Source organism: Chiloscyllium punctatum, chromosome 42 (genome assembly GCF_047496795.1).
Source record: "Chiloscyllium punctatum isolate Juve2018m chromosome 42, sChiPun1.3, whole genome shotgun sequence".
In the NCBI taxonomy this organism is placed as follows: Eukaryota; Metazoa; Chordata; class Chondrichthyes; order Orectolobiformes; family Hemiscylliidae; genus Chiloscyllium; species Chiloscyllium punctatum.
Window position 1 is genome coordinate 17,890,946 of NC_092780.1, and position 26,038 is coordinate 17,916,983.

General features: G+C 39.8%; 1 protein-coding gene across 1 annotated transcript; it reads left to right on the forward strand.

Annotated features, from left to right (window-relative positions):
• Window positions 1–270: 270 nt before the first annotated feature.
• On the forward strand, window positions 271–25,951 carry rundc1 (RUN domain containing 1). The gene is made up of 5 exons (XM_072561545.1): window positions 271–736; window positions 11,361–11,519; window positions 17,594–17,792; window positions 18,547–18,657; window positions 19,225–25,951. The coding sequence occupies exons 1-5, from the start codon at window positions 362–364 to the stop codon at window positions 20,079–20,081; spliced, it is 1,701 nt and encodes a 566-aa protein (XP_072417646.1). The 5' UTR covers window positions 271–361; the 3' UTR covers window positions 20,082–25,951.
• Window positions 25,952–26,038: the final 87 nt, after the last annotated feature.

Sequence of the window (26,038 nt, forward strand, 5' to 3'; positions counted from 1 at the left end):
TACCACCAAATTCAAAGGAATTCCACCCTACTTAACATAGCAAGGCTACAGCGCAGGAGGCCATTCAGTCCATCTTATCTGTAACAGCCCTTTCAGAACCCCACGCCCCCGCAAATGCTTATTCTTCAGGTAGCTATTCAAGTATGTTTTGAAAGCCTAAAGAAAAGGTGCTCTTGTCGTCGCCAACGTTTGCTCCAAACTGACTGGAACCCGTTTCTGGAACATTCCGGGAGCTCACCTGGTGACGTCAGGACGCCGACGTGGCGCCGACGTCAGGTGCGTTGCTCTCGCAAGATGGTGGCTGTCCTCAGGAGGATGTTCTGAAGTTGCGGCAAGATCCGACCATATCAAGCGGCTCAGGATGGACGACAGCTCTCTGTCGGACTCTGAGAGGCTGTCGGGGGAGCGCTGGGCTCCGGTGGGAGCGGTGGCGAGCCCCGAGGAGACGGAGAGGGCCGCCGTCCCCACCGAGGTCGGCCTGGTATGCGGCGGCGCTGGGGTGGCGGTGATGGCGGAGAAGATGCAGCGGCTGGAGAGCGAGCAGGAGCTGCTGAACTCCTCACTGCTCGCCCTCACCTCGCATTTCGCCCAGGTCCAGTTCCGCCTCAAGCAGATCGTCAATGCTCAGAGTGACGAGAAGGAGCGACTGTTGAAGGAGCTGGAGGACTTCGCCTTCAAAGGCTGTCCACAACCTTTTATCACCCGGGCTCTGGACGGGCAGCAGATGGACAATGCGGTAAGAGACATCATTTTCATTTAACCTATTATAGAATCCACCTTTCTTAAAAAGTCCATTTAGATTTGAAGACAAGTCATCTTTCTCACAAGTCCAATTTTCTTCGGAATTAAATGATAGGAAGTTGACAATCGCAGCCAGCTACTAACAAATCTGAAGTGCTGAAACTCATCTCCAGCGTGGCAATGATATGGGCCGTTTCACTTCCTCCACCACCATCCCTAATCTTCTGTTTACTAGTTTGTAACTTAGTGTGTTTAAAAAATGCCAAATTAGCTAACCTGACCTATCTCTATTTTGATGTCCTTGATTGAAGACTTGCTGTAATAAAATGCATATCGTTCAGGCCATCCAGCTTGAGTATACCTAATGATGCAGCCTCAACAGTCCACTGCATTAAAGAATCCCTCAAACTTGCTGTCCTTTCAAGAGAAGAAATTCCTTGTCATTTCTGTCCCTGGATGACCCTTACTCTGAGATTATGCCTTTGGATCCAAAATCCTTCCACAATGGAAAATAACCTTTTTAAAATATGTAGAAAGGCACGTTCAGAGAGAGATTAACAGGTTGAGTAAGTAGGCAAAATGTTAGCAAGTGGAATATAATGATGGAAGATGTAAAGTTAATTTTGGAAGGTAAACCAAAAGTGTTGTTTTATTTAAATAGAGAAACACTACAAAAGGTGTAAGCAAAAGAGACTTCAGTGTACTTTTTCACAAAACTAAAAAGCTAGCACACAGGTGCCGCAGCTAGTTGGGAAGGCTAATGGAATGTTGGCCCTTTTTCTTTCCAGGGATTTGTAGTGTAAGAGTAGGTAAGTCTTACAACCGTGCAAAGTGCTGCTGAGACCACATCTGGATTAATGTGAGCAGTTTTGATACCCTTATTGAAGAAAATATGTTATTTCATTGGAGGTAGTGCCTCGAAGATTCACTGGGAATAATCCATGGTATGAGAAACGATTTGGAGATGCCGGTGTTAGACTGGGGTGTGCAAAGTTAAAAATCTCTCAACACCAGGTTATAGTCCCAACGGTAAAAACAATGACTGCAGATGCTGGAAACCAGATTCTGGATTAGTGGTGCTGGAAGAGCACAGCAGTTCAGGCAGCATCCAAATAGCTTTGAAATCGACGTTTCGGGCAAAAGCCCTTCATCCTGCTTTATTCCTGATGAAGGGCTTTTGCCCGAAACGTCGATTTCGAAGCTATTTGGATGCTGCCTGAACTGCTGTGCTCTTCCAGAACCACTAATCCAGAATATAGTCCCAACAGGTTTAACTGGAAGCACTAGCTTTCGGAGCACTGCTCCATCGTCAACCACCTGATGAAGGTGCAGCACTCTGAAACCAATGCTTTCAATTAACCTGTTGGACTATAACTTGGTGTTGTGTGGTTTTTAACTTGATATGAGAAAAGGTTGAGTTCTACTCGTTGCAATTCAAAAGAATGAAAAATGGTCTAATTGAAACATATAGGGTACTTAGGGGGCTTTACAGGGTAAATTCTGAAAGAATGTTTTCTTTCTTGGGAGTATCTAAGATTAGAGGGCATAGTCTGACAATTAATGGGGCCAATTTAAGACTGAGATGAAGAATTTCTTGAGGGTTGAGCCTTTAAACTCTCTTGCCAGAGAGAAGGAACAGTGTCTTTGTGTATATTTAAGGCAATGATAGACTTTTTCTTGATCAGTAGGGGAATCAAAGGTTATGAGCCAAGGGCAGCAAAGTGGATGTGAGAAGTGACGATCAGCTGTGATTGTTTTGAATCGGGGTGAAGTAGACTTAAGGAGTTGAATGGCCTTCTACATTTCCTATTTCTTATAACCTCTGCATCTACTCTTTCAAGCTGTCTAAAAATCTTGAATGTTTTAATAAGGTGCTTTTCCAAACTCCAAATGAGTTCAGGCCAACCCACTTAAATTGGAGGTGTAGTGAACAGCAAAGAAGGTTACCTCCCCAAGTACAACAGGACCTTGATCAGATGGGCCAAGGAGTGGCAGATGGAGTTTAGTTTAAATGTGAGGTGCTACATTTTGGGAAGGCAAATCAGGACAGGGCTTGTACACTTAATGGTAAGATCCTGGGGAGTATTGCTCAACAAAGAGATCTTGGAGTGCAGATTCATAGTTCCTTGAAAGTGATATTGCAGTTAGACAGGATAGTGACTAAAACATTTGATATACTTGCCTCTGTTGGTCAGTGCATTGAGCATAAGGGTTTGGAGGTCATGTTTCGGCTCTACAAGATATTGGTTTGGCCACTTCTGGAATACTGAGTGCAATTCCGGCTTCTCTGCTATAGGAAGGATGTTATGAAACTTGAAAGGGTTCAGGAAAGATGTACAAGAATGTTGCCAAGTTTAGAGGGTTTGAGTGAAAAGTAGAGGCTGAATAGGCTGGAGCAACTTTCTGTGGAGTTTCAGAGGCTGAGGGGAGATCTTTTTTATAGAGGTTTATAAAATCATGAGGGACATGGATAAGGTGAATAGCCAGGTTTTTTTCCCTGGTTTGGGGGAGTCCAAAACCAAAGGGTAATATGTTTAAGGGAAGATATAAAAGGAACCTAAGGGGCAACCTCCCTTCACAGAGGGTAGTCCATGTATGGAATGAGATGTCAGAGGAAGTGATGGAGGCTAGTCCAATTACAGCATTTAAAAGTTATCTATATAGGTAAATGAAGAGGAAGGTTTTAGAAGAATACGGGCCAAATGCTGGCAAATGGGACTACATTAATTTAGGATATCTGGACAGCATGGATGAGTTGGACCGAAGGATGTATTTCAGTGCTGTACAGCTCTATGACTAATCTCGCCTTTGAAGAATTTTTCTAATGAAGAACAATCTGGTGACCTTTCTCCGGACTACCTCTAATACCTCTCTTTCCTGTCATTTGATGTAGCTCCTTCCTGTATGAGCATACTTACTGGTCATTATTCAACTGAATTTCAAAAAGACGACATGAAAGTAGACATTTCATCTAGAAATATGTGGGTTCAGAGTGTCCATGTATAAGATTTTGTGGTCACTAGCTATTCGATTATCTATCATCAGTTTTTTGTTAGTTTTGCACAATGTATCAATTCCACTGGTACCGTTTTTTTTTTGAGTAATTGAACTCATTGTACAGAAAATATTTTCAGTACAGGATATGAGTTTACACTGGGATTCTCAAGGGAATTATACCATGTTTGTTGCTTTTTTGAATGAATAGATTTAATTAATTTTAGAATGTATAACATTTCACTAGGATGAACAAAGTAATTATTTTAACAATTATACAAGTCAGTATTGGCCTTGTGAAAGCAGGTGTTTTGATGCAGATTTTGCATCTTTGCAAATGTATTAAAATTGTAACTACAAGTGTGCTGTTAAATGTTGAAAGCAAGAACTTGCATTACCTACACTACAATATAAGGTTAAAAGATTAGAAAATCCAAGATATTGACAAAGCTGGAAAGCACAGATATTAGTCTGCATCTGTGAAAGGGAAGGCAGGTCAAATGTGCACTTGGCATTTAGTATTAAGACAGTGTTCTGAATGTAGTTAACAACGTTTGTATGCTGGCTGCACTCTTTCCTCCATGTGATTACTTCATCACAGTGATACCTGACCATTGTGATATTAGTCTGTTCATTTATTTCTATAGGAGACAAGTGACAAGTTTTCCATTACTTTGTCTTCAATGGCAAAGCAACCTGCCTACTTTAGAATTGCTGTGACATGTTATACATGCACATGATATTTGGGAGAGCATCATAAACCATATTCAAAAATCTCAAGTGACAGGTTTCCAAAATTTTCAACTTTGCTTAATTTTTAAATTATGATATTTACATAGAAATCCAAGGAGCCATAACTTGCAACCTTCTTTGGATTAAACAAGTAATTTATACGAGATACAAATCAATTCTAAATGTACTCTTTAGGATTGTTGCTGACTAGTATAGCAGACAATTCCCAACAGCTGTTCAATTTTGCAAAGGGCAGCGTTTTCTGGTTTGGTTTATATACAGGTAAAGATTTGAAAATTTTACCCACGTAGCATAGTTTAATTTGGAATAAAAAGTTCAGTGAGACAGGATAATGCTGAGATTGCTGACTTAAAGCAGCAGAAATTTAGAAGAAATTAAATGATTGCTACAAATTAAAATTAATCTAATCTTCTGTTTTTGTTTTGATCCTGCCTAACCAACAGGAAGGTTTGGTAAGTTTATATTTAAAGTTTAATGATTTAATATAGATTACTGATAATTGTGCCTTTTACTTAATGCAAAGTACAAAACATTCTTTTTTTTAAGTAACAGGTGGCCAGGTAATGCAGTCCTTTTGATAGTAAGCTCTGTTGAAAAGGGGAAGTTCTCACCACATCAACGTTTTAGCTGTGGGGCCCTTACATCCGGTGCCAATAATAATTGAAGTCAGTTGATGTGGCAAGATGTTCCTTTTCTTGTGCTGTCAGGTTGTTGTTTGATCAAGTGTAGCTGGATATTTAAAGGCCATCTGAGTGATTATTACTGAGCAATAGATCTGACCCTGCAAAATAACTTTTGTATTTGTATAATGTTTTAACTTTTAATGACCTTAAAATTAATTTTGAAAAGTGATTTTTAATAGCTGTAATGATTGTGCTTTAAGAGTTCAGTATCCAGAGGGGGGGGGAATCTGCGAGCATATGAATGTGAAAATTAGTGCTCATGATATTCGAGAGTTAGTGTTTTGCTGAGGTGTATTATTAGTTATTATTTATTTAGTTTAGTTGTGGTTTTTATACTTTTATATATATTTGTGCATCAGGCCATGTTTGGGTCTTTAAAATGTTTGTTCTTTGTATTGTTTTGAATTGTATTGTTTTGTATTTGTTGTAATATTTTAAAAATCTGTTTTTCAATAAAAATATATTTTAAGATTTTAAAATGGTTTGAGTGAAACATATTTCAGTATCTATTTTAATTCATAATCCAACTGTTATCTTGCTGTATGAAAAGGCTTGTCATTTTGATCTAAGTGGCTTTCATTTGTTGTTTGGCCACCTGTGGAAGTCTTTAGCGATTGGCTGTTTGGACGGAATGTTGACTGCCATAGGATACACAAGGAAACCTCATTATAGAACATGGTAATCCATTCAATGGCAAGAAAGATAATGTTTTTTGCCAAGAGGTTGTTAATGTGACAGAGTAGAAACTTGCTGGTAAAGCATGTACATTAACTGATGTTTGAACCAACTTTGACCAAAAAGTAATAGATTAATTTGCATTGTTCAAGAACTACCAGAAATATCACTTGTCCATTTGGTCCTTGCATATCTTACATGTACATTGAGGCCGAACGCTTTAGCGGTCTATGTTCTATATTGTGCTGACCTGTGAAAGTAATCTGATGCCCATCCAACCTACACCATTCCATTATTATCCATATGTATGTCCAATGCCCATTTAAATGCCCTTAACGTCGGCGAGTCTGCTACTGTTGCAGGCAGGCTATTCCATGCCCCTGCTACTGAGTGAAGAAACTACCCCTATTATCTGTCCTAAATCTATGTCCCTTCGTGTTAGCCTTCCCCATCTGAGGAAAAAGACTCTCGCTGTTTACCTCATCTAACCCTATGATTATCTTGTATGTCTCAATTAAGTCACCTCTCAACATTCCTCTCTCCAGTGAAAACAGCCTCAGTTCCCTCAGCCTTTCCTTGTAAGGCCTTTCTTCCATACCAGGCAACATCCTAGTAAATCTCCTCTGAACACTTTCCTAAGATTCCTCATCTATCCTATAATGCGGTGACTAGAACTGCATGCAATACTCCAGTTGTAGCCTTACCAGTGGCATGTACAATTGAAGTATGACCTCATGGCTCCGAAACTCATTCCCCCTACCAATAAATTCTAACACACCAGATGCCTTCTTAACCCTATCAACCTGGCTGGCAACTTTCAGGGATTTATGCACCAGGACACCGAGATCTCTCTGTTCATCTACACTGCCAAGAATTTTACCATAAGTCAAGTACTTTGCATTACTGTTACTTCTTCCAAAGTGAATTGCCTCACTTTTTTGCATTAAACTCTATTTGCCACTTAGCACAGCTCTGCATCTTATTCACGTCCCTCTGTACCCACCACATCCTTCGGCACTATCTGCAACTCTGCCTACCTTAGTGTCATCCGCAAATTTATTAACCCATTCTCTACGCCCACATCCAGATCATTTTTAAAAATGACAACAGCAGTGGCCCCAAAACATCCTTGCAGAGCACCACTGGTAACTGAGCTCCAGGATGAACATTTTCCATCAACCACCACCCTCTGTCTTCCTTCAGCTAGCCAATTTCTGATCCAAACCACTATGTCCCCTTCAATCCCAAAACTCTGTATTTTGTGCAATAGCCTACTGTATGGAGCCATTATCAAACACCTTACTGAAGTCCATTACACCACATCAACCACTTTAATCAACCTGTTTTGTCACCTTCTCAAAGAACTCAATAAAGTTAATGAGGCATGACCTACCCTTCCCAATACAGTGTTGACTATCCCTAATCAAATTATTCCTTTCCAGATATTAAATCCAATTTCTTTTAACCCTTTTCCAACATCTTGCCCACAACCAAAGTAAGGCTCAGTGGCCTATAATTCCCCAGGGTTGTCCCAACTCCCTTTAAATAGGGGAACAATATTTGCTATCCTCCAGTTCTGGCACTAATACTTCTGTTGACAATGATGACATAAAGATCAAAGCCAAAGGCTGTGCAATCTCCTCCCTGGCTTCCCAGAGAATCCGAGGTTAATCCTACCTGGCCCAGAGGTCTTATCTATTTTCAGATCTTCCAAGATTGCTAAAAACTCCTCTTTGTCAACCTTAATCCCATCTCGTCTTGGAGCCTATTTCTCTGTATTTTGACTAACATTGCCCTTTTTAAAATGTATATACTGATGAAAGTATTCATTAAGTACTTCCCCTATGTCCTCCGATTCCACACACAACCTTCCACTACTATGTTTGGCCCTAATCTTACTCTAGTCATTCTTTTATCCCTGATATACCTAGAGAAGGCTTTAGGGTTTTTTCTTGATCCTATCCGCCAATATTTGGAGACGTTGGATTGGGTGTATAAGGTTAAAAAACACACAACACCAGGTTATAGTCCAGCAGGTTTATTTGGAAGCACTAGCTAGTGCCGTTGGACAATAACCTAGTGTTGTGTGATTTTTAACTCTATCTGCCAATAACTTCTCATGTCCTCTCCTGGCTCTTTTTAGCATTCTCTTTAGATCTTTTCTTAACTTATAACTCTCAACCCCCCTAACTGAGCCTTGACGACTTATCCCCATGTAAGTCATCATCTTCTTGACGAGAGCTTCAACTTTCTTAGTAAACCAAGGCTCCTGCTCTCAACGGAGAATCGACATTTCGGGCATGAGCCTTTCATGAGCCCTTCAAAATACAGAGAAGGGCTCATGTCCGAAACGTCGGTTCTCCTGCTTCTTGGATGCTGCCTGACCTGCTGCACTTTTCCAACAACACATTTTCAGCTCCCTCTCTCAACAACTACCTCCCTACCCGATAGGTACATACTTATCAAGGACCCCGTAATAACTGTTCCTTGAATAAGCTCCACATTTCAAGTGTGTCCATCCCCTGCAGTTACCTTCCCCATCCTACATCTTGCCTAATCGCATCATAATTGCCCTTTCCCCAAGATAAAACTTTCCCTGCAGCATATACCTATCCGTGCCCATTGTTATTATAAACATAATGGAATTATGGTCACTATCACCAAAGTGCTCACCTACTTTCAAATCTAAGACGTCGCCGGGTTCATTCTCTAGTACCAAATCCAATATAGCATCTCCCCTTGTTGGCCTGTCTACATACTATGTCAGAAAACCCTCCTGCACACATTGAACAAAAACTGACCCATCTTAACTACTTGAACTATAGTATTCCCAGTCAATATTGAGGAAGTTAAAGTCCCCCATAACAACCTGTTACTCTCGCTCCTATCGAGAATCATCATTGCTATCCTTTCCTCTATACCCCTGGAACAATTCAGAGGCCTATAGAAAACTCCCATCAGGTTGACCTCTGCTTTTCTGTTTCTAACCTCAGCCGAAACTACCTCAGTGGATGAGTCCTCAAACGTTGTCTCAGCTGCTATAATACACCCCTTGATTAACAATGCCCCCCCCACCCCCCCCTCACCGTCCTCTTTTTAACCATCATATCTGTTCTTACTGAAATATCTAAATCCCAGAATCTGCAATAACCATCCCTGGCTCTCCTCTACCCATGTCTCAGAAATGGCCACAACATCAAAATCCCAAGTACCAACCTATGCTGCAAGTTCACCCACCTTATTCTGGATGCTCCTGGTATTTGAAGTACGCACGTTGCAAACCACCATCCTGATTGCCAGTGCCTTATCGCGACCTTGTAAACCTATTGCTGACCACATTACCCTTAACCTCTAGTTCACTAGAACTAAAATTCAGTTTCCCATCCCCCTGCTGCATTAGTTTCTCTTCCCCCCCCCCCCCCCACCCCCACCCCCACCCAAGAGCATTAGGAAATTTCTTGTCCCCCAGGATGTTGGTCGTCCTCTGTAACCCACAGCTGTAAACCAAACTTTGCTTGCCCTATATAAGCATGTTTCAGGACCCTTGATGTTAATTACAATGTTTTATTTTCAAGTTAATTTTTATCAACCTTTTTTCCCTTGAACTGTTGAATTCCTTCCTTCCTCTTGTCCTACAATCTGCAGGCTTGTTTTCAGAATTTTTTTTTCAGTCTGAAACGGTCTTTCATAGTCATAGAGGTGTACAGCACAGAAACAAACCCAGTCCAACTTGTCCTTGCCGACTAGTTATCCTAACCTAATCTAGTCCCGTTTGCCAGCACTTGGTCCATATCCCTCTAAGCCTTTCCTATTCATAGACCCATCCAGCTGCCTTTTAAATGCTGTAATTGTACCAGCCTCCTCCACTTCCTTTGGCAATTCATTCCACACATACACCACCCTCTGCGTGTAAAAGCTGCCCTGTAGGTCCTTTTTTTTATATAATATCTTTTGCTGAAACCCATGCCCTCTAGTTCTGGACTACCCCACCCTAGGAAAAAGACTGTCAGATTGTGTTGGGGTACAGAAGCAGTTTATAAGGACTGTACTATCTCAAACCATTACGTAGATTACAGTGTACTAGGGAAACCCAACTCAGGACCAAGGCTGCATCAATTAGGATGTATGAATGTGTTTACAAGTTGTTGACTTGGTTTGCCCTGCTGGTATTCACAGCTTGCACAGATAGGAAGTGTAGTGCTGAAGTGTATTTTTTTAATTCTTTGAAGAGACTTGGGAGTCATCATCAAAGCAAATATTTATTGCCCATCTCTAATTGGCTGTGAACTGAGAACCGTTTGCATCATTTCTGATCAGTTGAAAGTCAGCCAAGTTGCTGTAGATCTAGAGTCATTTGAGCTGTCTGAACAGTTTTTCCCTTCCATAAAGATGGGTTTTGTGACAATTGATTGCTCATGATTATTACTGAGGCTAATGTCCAATTCTAGGTTTTATTTATTGAATTTAAATTCCTTCATTTGCAAGAGGGATTTGCAATCTTATCCCCAGAGCATAATATTGTGCATCTTGAATACTAATCCAGTGACGTTATCAAAGTGGTATCATCTTGAGTGTCATATGTTGGATTTCTGGGGTTGAAGATTCTAATCCAACTTAGATTTGTTATGCATATGTTCATGGTGGAGCTGAGCCTGATGGGTGCAGGAATTTGATGGGTTTAGTAGCAAATGTTAGAAGAGGTACAAGTGATTAACTACACTGAGTCAGGGTGGTGTTTATTGTCCAATGCCTCAAGGAGCAGACTCAAAGTTAGTGACCACAGTTAGAAGGTGGATTGTGTACATCAAAGCTAGGAGGATAATGTTCTACATTGTTTGAGGCTGCTCTGTTGTGAAATTAGAGGAAGCGTAGTTTTGAGGTTGCAAGGAATTGGAAGAGTGAAGTAATAACAATGACAGTGTAGAATTGGTGGAAGACACTATATTTATCCCACGTGGAATTTCAAGAGGAACGTGGGGAAGGCTAATTTGAACACAAATGGTGAAGCAGCTTTGACATTTTTTTCCAGCTTTCTATATTCCATGCCTGGAAATATCAAAATAAGGGTATTTTATAAATTTTTTTTTGTTTAAAAACTGCTGTTTTGAAGTTTTTTGCCATTTCAGCATTGAAAGTGTAAAATGCAATGATTTGTCTCAAGTCACCCCTTGAGCTGAAAACATTACTATTGCTTTAGATTAGATTATTGTCCAATAGTTTGCATTGATTACATTGTTCCTCTAGGATGTAGCTGCACATGTTATGTTTTAACTTTTTTGCTGTACATCTCCAATTTAACCTAATTTAGTAACGATATATAACATTCCTGCATTTTGCATTCAATAGTTTTAGATTTCGTATCATTACTTGGGTTTTCATGAAACTTACAAATATGTATTTGTTTATGAATAATAAAGCTTCAGTTTTCCCAGTATTTGGTCAATTTGGATGGAACCTGTGATTGTAATGTATATTTGAAAGAACAGAATATAATTCTGATTTTTTTTCTCTTAGACTGAAAGGGAAAAACTTGAAAGACTTGAGGCCCAACGGCAGAAACAGAAAGAGCTGATTATACAGCTAAAGACACAGCTGGATGACTTAGAGACGTTTGCTTACCAAGAGGGCAGCTATGAATCCCTCCCTCAGTCAATAGTCCTAGAACGGCAGCGGGTAAGGCTTGTGACTTTGTATCGTTGAACCTCGTTGTATAATAGGTGTCGTTTCTCATGTCACTCATAATCAATTTAATCTAGCAGCACAGTCAACCAAAAGTAACTGTACTAATATTGCAACAGCTTTAAATTGTTTCAATCTGGACCTTTCTCTGTGTCAAGACAACCAGAGGAGGCTGTGGCACAGTGGATCTGGGAATACTGCTTTGAATTCCACCTTGGCCAATTGTGAAATGTGAATTCAATTGAAACCTGCAGGTAAAAGCTAGACAGTTGTGAACCATTAATCATTGCAGTTGTAGAGGAATAAGACGGTATTATTTTCTGGGTCTGTAGATTGTGAAGGACCAAAATTTGCCTTTGCATTAATATGTACTTCTTGTCAGATGTGAGAGTTTAAGGTTTACCACGGATTATATCTGCCATAAATGCTGTTGGATGCAAATCTTATCAGATCAAGTGGATCGGTTGGAGAGACAGAAGCGATGAGGAATTTGCAACAGCAACAATATGTGATGGATGGCAGTTATAGGAAGGGGGAAAGGTCTGAGATACAGTCACATAGATGGGTTAATTCCAGGAAGGGAGTTACCCAGGGAGATAGTGAGGAAAGAGATCAATCGGAGACTGGTACAGTTGAGAACTGAAGCGAGTCAAGCAGTCAGGGCAGGCAGGGACAAGGTAGGACTAATAAATTAAACTGCAGTTATTTCAATACAAGGGGCCTAACAGGGAAGGCAGATGAACTCACGGCCTGGTTAGGAACATGGGACTAGGATATCATAGCAATTACAGAAGCATGGCTTAGGGATGGGCAAGACTGGCAGCTTAATGTTCCAGGATACAAATGCTACAGGAAGGATAGAAAGGGCGGCAAGAGAGGAGGGGGAGTGACATTTTTGATAAGGGATAGCATTACAGCTGTGCTGAAGGAGGGTTTTCCTGGAAATACATCCAGGGAAGTTATTTGGGTAGAACTGAGAAATAAGAAAGGGATGATCACCTTATTGGGATTGTATTATAGACCCCCTAATAGTCAGAGGGAAATTGAGAAACAAACTTGTAAGGAGATCTCAGCTATCTGTGAGAATAATAGGGTAGTTATGGTCGGGGATTTTAACTTTCCAAACATTGACTGGGACTGCCATAGTGTTAAGGGTTTAGATGGAGAGGAATTTCTTAAGTGCATATAAGACAATTTTCTGATTCAGTATGTGGATGTACCTACTAGAGAAGGTCAAGTTTTGCACCTACTCTTGGGAAATAAGGCAAGGCAGGTGACTGAGGTGTCAGTGGGGGAGCACTTTGGGGCCAGCGACCATCATTCTATTCGTTTTAAAATCGTGATGGAAAAGGATAGACCAGATCTAAAAGTTGAAGTTCTAAATTGGAGAAATGCCAATTTTGATGGTATTAGGCAAGAGGGTTCGAAAGCTGATTGGAGGCAGATGTTCGCAGGTAAAGGGATGACTGGAAAATGGGAAGCCTTCAGAAATGAGATAACAAGAATCCAGAGAAAGTATATTCCTGTTCGGGTGAAAGGGAAGGCTGGTAGGTATAGGGAATGCTGGATGACTAAAGAAATTGAGGGTTTGGTTAAGAAAAAGAAGGAAGCAAATGTCAGGTATAGACAGGATAGATCAAGTGAATCCTTAGAAGAGTATAAAGAAAGTAGGAGTATACTTAAGAGGGAAATCAGGAGGGCAAAACGGGGACATGAGATAGCTTTGGCAAATAGAATTAAGGAGAATCCAAAGGGTTTTTACAAATATATTAAGGACAAAAGGGTAACTAGGGAGAGAATAGGGCCCCTCAAAGATCAGCAAGGCGGCCTTTGTGTGGAGCCACAGAAAATGGGGGAGATACTAAATGAATATTTTGCATCAGTATTTACTGTGGAAAAGGATATGGAAGATATAGACTGTAGGGAAATAGATGGTGACATCTTGCAAAATGTCCAGATTACAGAGGAGGAAGTGCTGGATGTCTTGAAATGGTTAAAAGTGGATAAATCCCCAGGACCTGATCAGGTGTACCTGAGAACTCTGTGGGAAGCTAGAGAAGTGATTGCTGGGCCTCTTGCTGAGATATTTGTATCATCGATAGTCACAGGTGAGGTGCTGGAAGACTGGAGGATGGCAAACATGGTGCCACTGTTAAGAAAGGCGGTAAAGACAAGCCAGGGAACTATAGACTGGTGAGCCTGACCTTGAAAGGGTTCAGAAAAGATTTACAAGGATGTTGCCAGGGTTGGAGGATTTGAGCTATGGGGAGAGACTGAACAGGCTGGGGCTGTTTTCCCTAGACCATCGGAGGCTGAGGGGTGACCTTGTAGAGGTTTACAAAATTCTGAGGGGCATGGATAGGGTAAATAGGCAAAGTCTTTTCCCTGGGGTTGGGGAGTCCAGAACTAGAGGGCATAGATTTAGGGTGAAAGGGGAAAGATCTAAAAGGGACCTAAGGGGCAACTTTTTCACGCAGAGGGTAGTATGTGTAAGGAATGAGCTGCCAGAGGATGTGGTGGAGGCTGGTACAATTGCAACATTTTAAGAGGCGTTTGGATGGTTATATGAATAGGAAGGGTTTGGAGGGATATGGGCTGGGTGCTGGCAGATGGGACTAGATTGAGTTGGGATATCTGGTCGGCATGGACGGGTTGGACTTAAGGGTCTGTTTCCAGGCTGTATGTCTCTGACTCTATGACTCTAATTGCAATTAAAGAAAAGCTGTCCTCAAGGGAAGGAAATCTGCCATCCCTAACTGGTGACTCCAGACCCACAACCATGTGGATGACTCTTAATTGTCCTTTGAAATGCCCTAGCAAGCCATTGAATTCAAGGGCATATAAGGATGGGCAACAAACAAAAGCCTTGCCTGTGATGCCCACATTCGTTTCAAGAATGGAAAAATCTTTAATTATATAAAGAGCATCTCATATGCTTCAACTATTAGCATAGTGAAAATCCAGAACCATTTTCACCTTAAAAACACTCAAGGTTGGGACTGTCTTTGTCTCAATCAAAACTGTGATTTTTGTTGATTTAGAGTGCAGGATAGACATGAAGGATAGAAATGGCAAGATTAGGGAACCGTGGATTACAGGTGAAAGTGTGATATTTGCTAAGAGAAAAAAGGAAGCATCTGTACGGTTTAGGTGACTGAAAACAGATGAAGCTTTGGCAGAATATCAGGAAAGTAGGACCAATCTGAAACAAGGAATTAAAAGGGGTCATGAAATATCTTTAACAAACAGGGTTAAGGAGATTCCCAAAACCTTTTATTCATAATCTAAGGAGCAAGAGAGTAACTAGAGAAAGAGTTGGCCCACTCAAGTACAAAGGAGGAAAGTTATGTGTGGAGTCAGAAAATGGGTGAGATTCTAAATGAGTACTTTGTGTCGGTATTCGCTGAGGAGAGGGACATGATGGCTGTTGAGGTTAGGGATAGATGTTTGATTACTAGAGGTCAAGTTCCATAAGGAGGATGGAAGTGTTGGGTATTCTAAAAGGCATTAAGTTGGATAAGTCCCCAGGTCCGGATAGGATTTATTCCAGGTTACTGAGGGAAGCAAATGAGGAAATAGCTGGGGCCTTAACAGATATCTTTGCAACATCCTTGAACACAGGTAATGTGCCAGAGGACTGGAGAGTTGCTAATGTCCCCTTGTTTAAGAAGGGTAGCGACGATAATCCAGGTAATTATAGACCGGTGAGCCTGGCGTCAGTGGTAGGGAAGCTGTTGGGATAGATACTGAGAGATAGGATCTATTTTTATTTGGAAGAAAATGGGCTTATTGGTGATAGGCATTATGATTTTGTGCAGAGAAGGCCATGTCTTACCAACTTAATAGAATTCTTTGAGGAAGTGACAAAGTTGATTGAGGGAAGGGCTGTAGATGTCATATACATGGACTTCAGTAAGGCATTTGATAAGGTTCCCTGTGGTAGGCTGATGGAGAAAGTGAAGTCGCATGGGGTCCAGGTTGTACTAGCTAGATGGATGGAGAACTGGCTGGGCAACAGGAGACAGAATAGTATTGGAAGAGAGTTTCTCAAAATGGAGAACTGACCTGTGGTGTTCCACAGCGATCTGTGCTGGGATTACTGTTGTTTGTGATATGCACAGGCAATCTGGTGGAAGGTATAGGTGAACTGATTAGCAACTTTGGAGGAGTAACAGATAGTGAAGGGGACTGTCGAATGCAGCAGAATATAGATTGGAGAGGTTGGCAGAGAAATGACAGAGTTCAATTCGGCAAATGCGTGGTGATGCATTTTGGAAGATCCATTTCAAGAGTGAACTATACGCTAAATGGAAAAGCCCTGGGGAAAATTGATGTAGAGAGAGATCTGGGTGTTCAGGTCCATTGTACACTGAAGATGGCAACACTGGTCGATAGTGGTCAAGAAGACATATGGCATGCTTTCCTTTATTGGACGGGGTATTGAGTCCAAGAGTTGGCAGGTCATGTTACAGTTTATAGGACTTTGGTTCAGCCACATTTGGAATATTGCATACAGTTCTGGTCACCACATTACCAGAAGGATGTGGATGCTTTGGAGAGGGTGAGAAGGGGTTCACCACCAGGACGTTGTTGGTATGGAGGGTGCTACTTATGAAGAGCAGTTGAGTAGATGAGGATTATTTTCATTGGAAAGGCAGTGGTTGAAGGAGGACCTGATTGAGATCTACAAAATCATGAGAGGTATAGACAGGGTGGGTAGCAAGAAGCTTTTTTTTTCTAGAGCGGGAGACTCTGTTACTAAGGCACAAGTTCAAGATGAGAGGGGAAAAGACTAAGGGAAATATGCGTGGAAAGTTCTTGAGGCAGAGGGTGGTGGGTGCTGGGAACATTTTGCCAGCGTGGTGGTAGAGACTGGCATGATAACACCATTTAAGATGTATCTAGACAGATATCTGAATGGGCTGGGAGGAGAGGAATACAGATCTGTGGAAAATAGGTGACCGGTTTAGATAGAGGATTAGAATAGGCGCAGACTTGGAGGGCCGAAGGGCCTATTCCTGTGCTGAAATTTTCTTTGTTCTTTGTTTGTTAGGAAAAGTGCACATTATGGCACCCAAAAAAAGGTAAGTATATTTAAGATACACATCAAAAATGTCACAGTGCTGGGGAGCTGAATAACCCGTCTCTGTTCTTGTATTCCTAAGTAATATATTCATTCCTCTAAATCTGCCAGGGCTCTGTTCCTGAAAAGCTGGCGCAGATGATGAAATGCGCAATTGCAGAGCTCAGTTGAAAATAGTTAAAAATCGGAGATACGTAAATTTTGCCCACGGATGTTGATCCTTTTTGTTACTCACTTCTTCACGTGGGCCGGCAAATTCACAATTTGAGATTTTGTGAGATTTTGAGGGTTTACTATATCTACTTTTTTAACAAGTTACATTTACAGGGAGGGTTTTGCTTGATGTTGTCCCCCAGCACTTTACAGCTAATGTGATGTTTTTGCAGTGTTGTAATTGTATTGTAGGAAGCATAGCAGCCAGTTTTTGCATAGCGAACTACTATAAACAAAGTCAGTCTTATCTGTCTATACTGACTGGGAAGTAAAATTTGGCCAAGATATTGGGAGAACTCCAGTTTCTCTTTAAATAGTGCTGTGCAAACCTTTGCACACACCTGAAAGGAAAACTACGTTTAAAAATCAAACCTGAAAGATGACACATGATTATGTGGTACTGAGTGAATGTTGCACAGAATTGTTGATCTAGATTATACATTTGTCTCTGGGATTGGGGCCCAAAGCAAGCCATAACTTTGATCCAGGTGAGGAATGCCTCCGAACCGAGGCTGATGTCGTTGGGCTCTATACCAGCAAGCTGCTCATGTGTGACCAGAGTTCTTAATCATATCAGGTATAAGAGGAAGGAGAAGTGAGAGCGCAGGCTTATAGGAACAGGGAAAATAAGTAATGTTGTCTTAAACTACTTAATAGCAGACCATTTGCCTGTCTGCCTTAAGTGAGCCTTTAAAATGACCCTGTAAAATTTGGTGAAAGGATGGAGACTACAGAAGAAATATGTTTTGATGCCTTTTGTGTTTATAATCAGGTAATCATCGATGAATTAATTAAGAAGCTAGATGTAAATCTAAATGAAGATTTTAGCAGTTTATCACCAGAAGAACTCCGACAACGTGTTGATGCAGCAATTGCCCAAATTGTGAATCCAGCAAGAGTGAAGGAACAGTTGGTGGAGCAGCTTAAAACTCAGATTTGTGACCTTGAAATGTTCATCAACTTTCTCCAGGGTAAGTAGAACAATTGTGCTGGTCGCAATAGCCACTGGCATTTATTGTACTTATTGATCCTAAGCTACCTACCTCTTTAGATTTGTGTTGTTTGCACAAAAATGAGAGAGAGAGACACAGGAGTCAATTCCAGGGAACACCATTTTTACCATGCTCAGTCTTGCTTTCCCCCACCTACACCCTCAAAATGCATCCCTTGTGTAGTTTGAAAGATGACTAGTTTTGGATGCAGCAATCAAACTGAGCATCTAAAATTAGACAATCCAAAATGCAACCAACCACAGGGTTTTCAATTGTACATACTCGTTTGATTGTTTCATGTTTTCTCTTTCTCATCATGTCCCCTCACCACCACCCTTTCAGAAAAAGTGTCTCTGGGTCTTCAGGACCTATAATCTGTTGAGCAGAGAAGGAACTCTAAGATTATACATTTTTTTTTTAAATTGCAATTTGTTTCAGATTACCAAGTTTGGTAACAAATTCTGAAGTTTTTTTTTAGGTTATCAGGTGATCTCAACACATTGGTAGGGAGTATTTTATTGAGACTGAGTCTCAAAGGTCATGTTTGGTAGGTGATGTGTAGCTTTGATTCTGATCTTAAATCAATATGAACTTTGTTCATTTCCTAGAGTTAAACTGAAGTTTTGCCTGACTATGCAACTATATAAATGTTCAGGCTGAGAGTTTGATTGAAGTAGTGACCCACGTGTTTTGCCAAATTGATATGATCTTTACACTTGTTTTCATTCCCCAGATGAGGTTGGAAGCCCTCCGCAGGCTCAGAATGGAAAGTGCACATGCAATGTGCACGGAATGAAAGATTCTCGAGCATCAACTGCAAAACTGTCAGGTGGAAGGCATCATGGTGAGGTTTAGTTCTTCTGATTCAGTTTATTTCAGGGTCTGATACTTTAGATAAATGTCAATTTATTCAAAGAGCCTTCACACCGCAAGTAAAACATTGGGAATATAACAAAGTGTTGGTGGTTACGGAGTAATTCAACGTGGTGATTTTTCTTTTAAAGATGTGACCTACCTCTACGTTTAATGTACAGTTTTGCTTTTTTTCCTGTCCCCATTCCTGGCCTCAGTATTTGTGGATTAAAAACAATAACTTCTTATTTATATAACCTGATTTTGGAAAGAAATTCCAATGCTTATAAAAATAAACTCTCAAATCCAGTAAAATTTTCACCTTTACAAAGCAACAATTTGGGAAAATCTAAGGGTAGCTGTGTGATTTTGTACTTTTACATATGATTAAAAATATCTCCTTTGGAGCTAAAGGTCTATTATAGTTGTTGCTGCACATCAGTAGTGATCGTGATTAATTTGAAACATCAAATTCATGTGGCAAGAGATGGTGTTACATATGTGCAAGTTTTATTTCTGTTGGGAATTTATTTTAAAAAATTTTTCTGTTGGTTTGCAGTGGATCAAGAAACAGCTAGAACGATGAGAGAGACTGGGTTAAACCTTGTGCGCAGAGCATTGGCAATATTGCAAATATTTGCTGTTAGTCAGTTTGGATGTGCTGCTGGTCAGATCCCACGTGGAATGTGGCAGCCTGATGAAACAGACAAGGACTACAGTCCCCTGTTACTGAAACTAGAAGGTGCTGTAGATAAAGTGAAACAGCTGGCATTGAGACATCAACAGGTTGACGAGCATGTAATCAGTAGCCGTGACTTTTATCTTGGGAAGAATGAACTTATAACAGCTGTACGAAAAGAATTGTCAATAGCTCTCAGAGATCTGATGAGCCATGGTTTATATGCCTCCTCTCAAGGAATGAGTTTGGTCCTAGCACCAATTGCTTGCCTCCTTCCCTCATTCACAACCTCTCCACAAACCATGCATCCCTGGCAACTTTTTGTGAAGTACTATAATACCAGAAATGGTAGAGCTTTTGTAGAGTCTCCTGCTCGCAAGCTGTCTCAATCCTTTGCCTTGCCAGTGACTGGGAGTGGCATTGTAACTCCGAAACAAAGTTTACTCGCTGCAGTACACACTGTGCTCACCGAACATGATCGTTACAAGCGCAGTGCAGATTCGGAGTTTAAGGCCTTAATATGCATGGCATTGAATGAACAGCGTTTGGTCTCCTGGGTAAACCTGATTTGTAAATCAGGAACACTTATCCAGAGTCACTACCAGCCATGGAGCTATATGGCATCTACTGGGTTTGAGAGTACACTCAATTTACTCAGTCGTCTTAGCAACCTGCACTTCAGCCTTCCAGCTGACACTGCAGTTCGACAACTAAAAAATATCAAAGATGCTTTTTAATGTTTCCTGTGTATATATTTTATCCTATGAAAGATTAATTGTAAATGTTTAGATCCATTGCAAGATTATACCTCTTTCTATCATTACATGGCCTTGACTGAAAGTTTGAAGTATGATGAACCCCACAAGATCAATTACAATTGTATTTTAAATCAAAGATATAAATTACTGTTAAAACTTAATCGATGGGATTTTAATATTTGTAAAATTACAGGTTGCTCATCACAGTTCTCATTTGAAATATAGGATATTCTTTCCTGAACGATGGTGTTATCAGCAACTTGTGATTATGGCTAATGTTATAGGAATTGGACCATAAGACATGGGAGTGGAAATAAGGCCATTCGGCCCATCGAGCCCACTCCACCATTCAATCATGGCTGATGGGCATTTCAACTCCACTTAGCCGCATTCTCCCCGTAGCCCTTAATTCCTTATGAATCAAGAATTTATCAATCTCTGCTTTGAAGACATTTAGCGTCCCGGCCTCCACTGCACTCTGCGGCAATGAATTCCACAGGCCCACCACTATCTGGCTGAAGAAATGTCTCCGCATTTCTGTTCTGAATTTACCCCTCTAATTCTCAGGCTGTGTCCACGGGTCCTAGTCTCCTCACCTAACAGAAACAATTTCCTAGCGTCCACCCTTTCCAAGCCATGTATTATCTTGTAAGTTTCTATTAGATCTCCCCTTAATCTTCTAAACTCCAATGATGCTCAGCCGTTCCTCATGTTAGACCTACCATTCCAGGGATCATCTGTGTGAGTCTCCGCTGGACACGCTCCGTGCCAGTATGTCCTTCCTGAGGTGTGGGGACCAAAACTGGACATAGTACTCCAAATGGGGCCTAACCAGAGCTTTATAAAGTCTCAGTAGCACATCGTTGCTTTTATATTCCAACCCTCTTGAGATAAATGACAACATTGCATTCGCTTTCTTAATCACGGACGCAACCTGCATGTTTACCTTTAGAGAATCCTCGACTAGCACTCCCAGATCCCTTTGCACTTTGGCTTTATGAATTTTCTCACCGTTTAGAAAGTAGTCCATGCCTGTATTCTTTTTTCCAAAGTGAAAGACCTTGCATTTGCTCACATTGAATTCCATCAGCCATTTCCTGGACCATTCTCCCAAACTGTCTAGATCCTTCTGCAGCCTCCCCACTTCCTCAGTTATACCTGCCTGTCCACCTAACTTCATATCATCGGCAAACTTCACTAGAATGTCCCCAGTTCCTTTATCCAGATAATTAATATATAACATGAACAGCTGCGGCCCCAACACTGAACCCTGCGGGACACCACTTGTCACCGGCTGACATTCCGAAAAAGAACCTTTTATCCCAACACTCTGTGTGACATTTGCACACTACATTGCAAAGTTTTAAATATGTTACAGTTAGAGCTTAAATTGTAACTATAAAAAAAACACAAGGGAATTGTTGGGTTTTTTTTGTTTACTTTTTCATGGAATACATGCAATTATTAAGGAAGGATCTTTGAACCTGTCACTTGATGTTTGTAACAGTTACTAATTGTCAACTCAGAGTTTTAGCAGTAACAAGATAGGACATCCATTTTGGAGCCTGGTCAAAAAAGCATTAGCAGTTTTTGTGGGAACTGGAGAAGGCCAAATAACCCTGAGCCCATTCTGCCAATTCTTAGATTCATGGCTGATCTGCAACTTGGCTTCACATTCCTTAATTACAAGCTCAAACTTACTTGTGAGGCCCCATATTAGAAAAATCTTGTGGTTTCTGAGCACTTTAAGTTTGGAAGCAAATTTTGTTTTCCCCTCAACTTTTGAATTTCATTTTTAGCTTTTAGTTTTTGCCTTTTTCATTGTCTCCCTGTCTGGACACCAGTGTTTGACCAGTCAAGGTGGTCAGGCATGCTACTTTGGGATGTGTGCAAGGTTTCTTTAAGGAATATGGCTTCAAATTTAATCTTTCAGTTTAAATAACGTAACACTGTACGAGGTAAATTTACTACTCATCCGCAAATTGCCACTCCATGGCATTTAACACTAACATGATCTAAACTGTGTAGCCTGTTTCAATTGTGCTTGTTGATTCTGTATTTGTCATGTATAATAGTACAGTACTTTTTGGACCAAGGGTGTGTACTGTGTTTTATTGGGAAAATGTTATTTTCTTTCAGACATTATATTTTTTCAAGGATCAACTAGAGCCAGCTGTAACTTAATGGATGTGGTTAGACAATATCTTAAATGGTTTGGTTACAAATATTTAATAGTTTATTTACAGTTTATGTAAGCACAATGTATTCTGTTATGGTGTGATGTTTAGTGACATTGAGATGTTCTGATATAAAATCAGGCTTTCAATTTTCTTTTATCTGCTTGTCCTTACTCCTCTCCTGGCTGTGTACTCTATTGAGAAGTCATTCTAGTTAATGTTGTACATCTTATGACCTGTAGTGCTTTTTGATATAGAATATGAACCATACATGGTAGAAGAAAATATGATAACGCTCTTTTCTGTAATGCTAATTTACACTAAGTTAAAATGTAACTATGCATGTCTTAACTGTTAAGTATAGTTTGAGTCATTTCATTAAGGTCATGAAATTGGATCATTTGATTTTGTACACCGACAATTCATTCTGTGCTGTAATCTCTGTGTCTCTCGGGAGTAAGGTTAAAACATTTTGAGGGGGGTCTGGTAGTCTACATGACTGTGTAATGAATTTGTTTATTACATACGTAGATGTAGACATGTTTCGTTCCTCTGGAATGTTGAGTACACACTATATTAAAATTTAGGAAAGCAAAAGTTTATTTGTGATATTAACATGAAAATTGCTCTATAAACACTATTTCTTTTCAAGGAAACTTTATGAACAGAAGAAAAAATGTCCATTTCTGTACCTAATTCCCAAGTTATTTTCTTGTTTCATGAAGTAAAAGTGGAAAGGAGGATTCTTACCTTACATTCTAAGTTATGAAGTTTGCACGTATTAAATTCATTTCCATTTAGCTAAAGATCTCAGCAAAAAAAAATTCAACCAAAGTTTGAGATGGCTATATGAAATTTGTAGTGATACTTAAAATGGCAACCATCGCTGTTTGTAAGTTTATTTTGTCTTTTATTGATGATCAACTCAATGTATTGTCAAATCATATTGGAATGTAACTGCTAGTCCTTGGAAATTTTTAAAGAAATATTTATAACAATTTTTTTAAACCTAACAGCCTCTTGTGCTTTTAATTGCTTCATTTAAATTGTTGACAATTTTAATTTAGAAGCATATTTTTTTTAATCAAGACCATTTATAATCTATCCTTTTTTAGACCAAAAACTTGATTCCCAAATCACAATATAAACGTACCTTAGTATTGAACTCCCCCAGAAGTGGAAGCGTTTCTTTTTACTCTGAACCCATTGTAATTTTGAACATCTCTATCAGATCACTGGTCACTCATCTATTTTCAGGAGTGAAAATCTCAGAATTGTCTTTCTTTCCTTTTTAAAGGTGTACCTTTAAACCAAGTTTCCATGTTGTTTAAAAATAGCTCTGCTTTTGAGTTTTAATTAGCTAAAAATAGTCCGATGTGCTTTGTTTGTACTATATGGCTTTAACATGCATTATTTCTTTTACTGACTTCTATGCCTTGATACTATTTTGATTCTATATTTCCAAAGACACTGACTTCCTAATTCCTTACACCAAAATAAACCAGCTTTTGCATCGATGTTTAAATTCAATTCCCATTTCTGAACATTATGCAAGCAAATTACTGTCTTAGTTAGCACTCTCCCACGTTAACTATGCTTCCTACTTTTTTTTGTCATCTAGAAATAAAAATGTTTCTTTTTGCAACATCACATGAATATGATTATAGCCTGAATGTAGTGTCACGATCTTTCTTCCCATTCCACTTATCATTTAAAGGAGGTTGTTTTTGCTGCAGTTCAGCAGAGAAGTTTTAAAATCAACCTGTTCATCCACTTTTGGGAGCTTGAATCTGAGTCTTCTGACCTAGAAGTAGGGGCGTTCACAAGAATGTCCTGCAATTATCTGGGTCTTGGGATTTCATTTGCACAGAGTCATACAGCACAGACACAGACCTTTTCGGTCCAACTAGTCCATGCCGAACACTATCATCCAGCTTTTCTTTATAACTCAAACCATCCATGCCTGGCAGCGTCCTGGTAAATCTCTTCTGAACCCTTTCCAGCTTAATATTCTTTTTATAGCTGGGCAGCCAGAACTGCGCACACGTTCCAGAAGAGTCCTCACCAATGTCCTGTACAATCTCAACATGATGTCCTAACTCCTATACTCAAAAGGATTGAGCAATGAAGGGAAGCATGCTGAATGTCTTTTTAACCCCCTCTCCCATCTATATGTGATACAAACTTCAAAGAATTGTGTACCTGAACCCTGAGGTCCCTCTCTTCTACAACACTACTCAAGAACCTACCATTAATTGCAGACCATACCCTTGTTTGTTGTACCAAAATACAATACCCCTCGTTTATCCAGATTGAACACCATCTGCCATTTCTCAGCCCAGTCTTAAACTCTAATCATTTGATGACTTAAGGTGATCTCAGACTATTTTAATATCTGTTTCCTTTTGGTTAAAGTTGTTAGAATTTTCTCCATTTATGAATTGATCTGTAACCTACCTTTATATATCAGTAATGAGGGAATGCTGTCTTTTGGTTGAGATGCAATAATAAGCCTTCAATGGCCTTTTCAATTAAGTGCTAAAAGATTCATGATGCGCAAACAAATATTTCCCTCCAACAAGTGCCACCAAAAGCAGATTTAGTTATTTATCACATGTTCAGGAGACATTGATTCTTTAATTTTGCTGAATTTATCCACCATGATTATTACACTTCCAGAATAATTTGTGGTTGAACATTGTTTTTCGGGGTATAAAATGTTATTGCTACAAACTCCAATCTCATGGAGTCAACACTAAGATTGTCAGGACACCTGTGGGCACTGACCTCTCAATGGAAATAAATGTCTTCCCAAGTTATCTGAACTGATAGTGATAACTACAAGACTCCTTGGGTAAAGGAATATCTGGTCTGCATTCTAGGCTCCATTTTCAGCTGTCTGGTCTAACACTTCATCACATGTCAGGCTGCAACCCACAAGGTGAGTCAGCAAAGATTACACTTGCTGTGCTTTCTCACTGGATCATTGCCCCAAAATGTGCTCCTCCGTAACCCATAAAGGAATATGAATATCTTGTTACACTTTACTAATAAAACATGTATTCTATTTTGATTGGAGGAGAAGGTAACACTAGCTTCTGGGATAAGCCAGTTGTGCAATGTTTTGACATTTAGATAAATGGAACAGATGGGATTGTACATCATCTAATAAGTTTTAATTTTCCCTCTAATACAAGTTCCTAAACCTTTAACTGGCATTTAACTGTGAAATTAACATTTATCATTTTGTAAGTTTTATGGTATTTACTTTTAAAACTTCAAGCTGTTACATCATGACACTATCAAATGATATTTGTTGCATCTTATTTGTGCCAATTTATATCCAGAAGTCCACCTTAATGACTTAAGATTAATAGTTTTATGGATGCATTATGGATAAAACTGAAATGCAAGTTGTCACAAAAAATGCTAAGATGGCAATGTCCTAACTTGAATTTTGTATCTAGAAGTACAAATTAAATCCAGTTTGTTGTTTAAGGCAATGATTTTTTTTAAGGGGAATGGACTACTATAACAAAGTTGAAATGGAAAATGGTCATTATGTTGTACACTTATTAATAAATTGAATTTATTTATCCTATGAATTCGTACTGAAACCTATTTTCATGAGCTTTGGGAGTAGTGAAAGCTGCGTATTATTTGAAAATGTTACATATATTGATATTTAAATATGGTTTGGAGTTTGTGACCATCCTTTATAATTATGTAGAATGAATTATTGCTGTATTTGAAATTCTA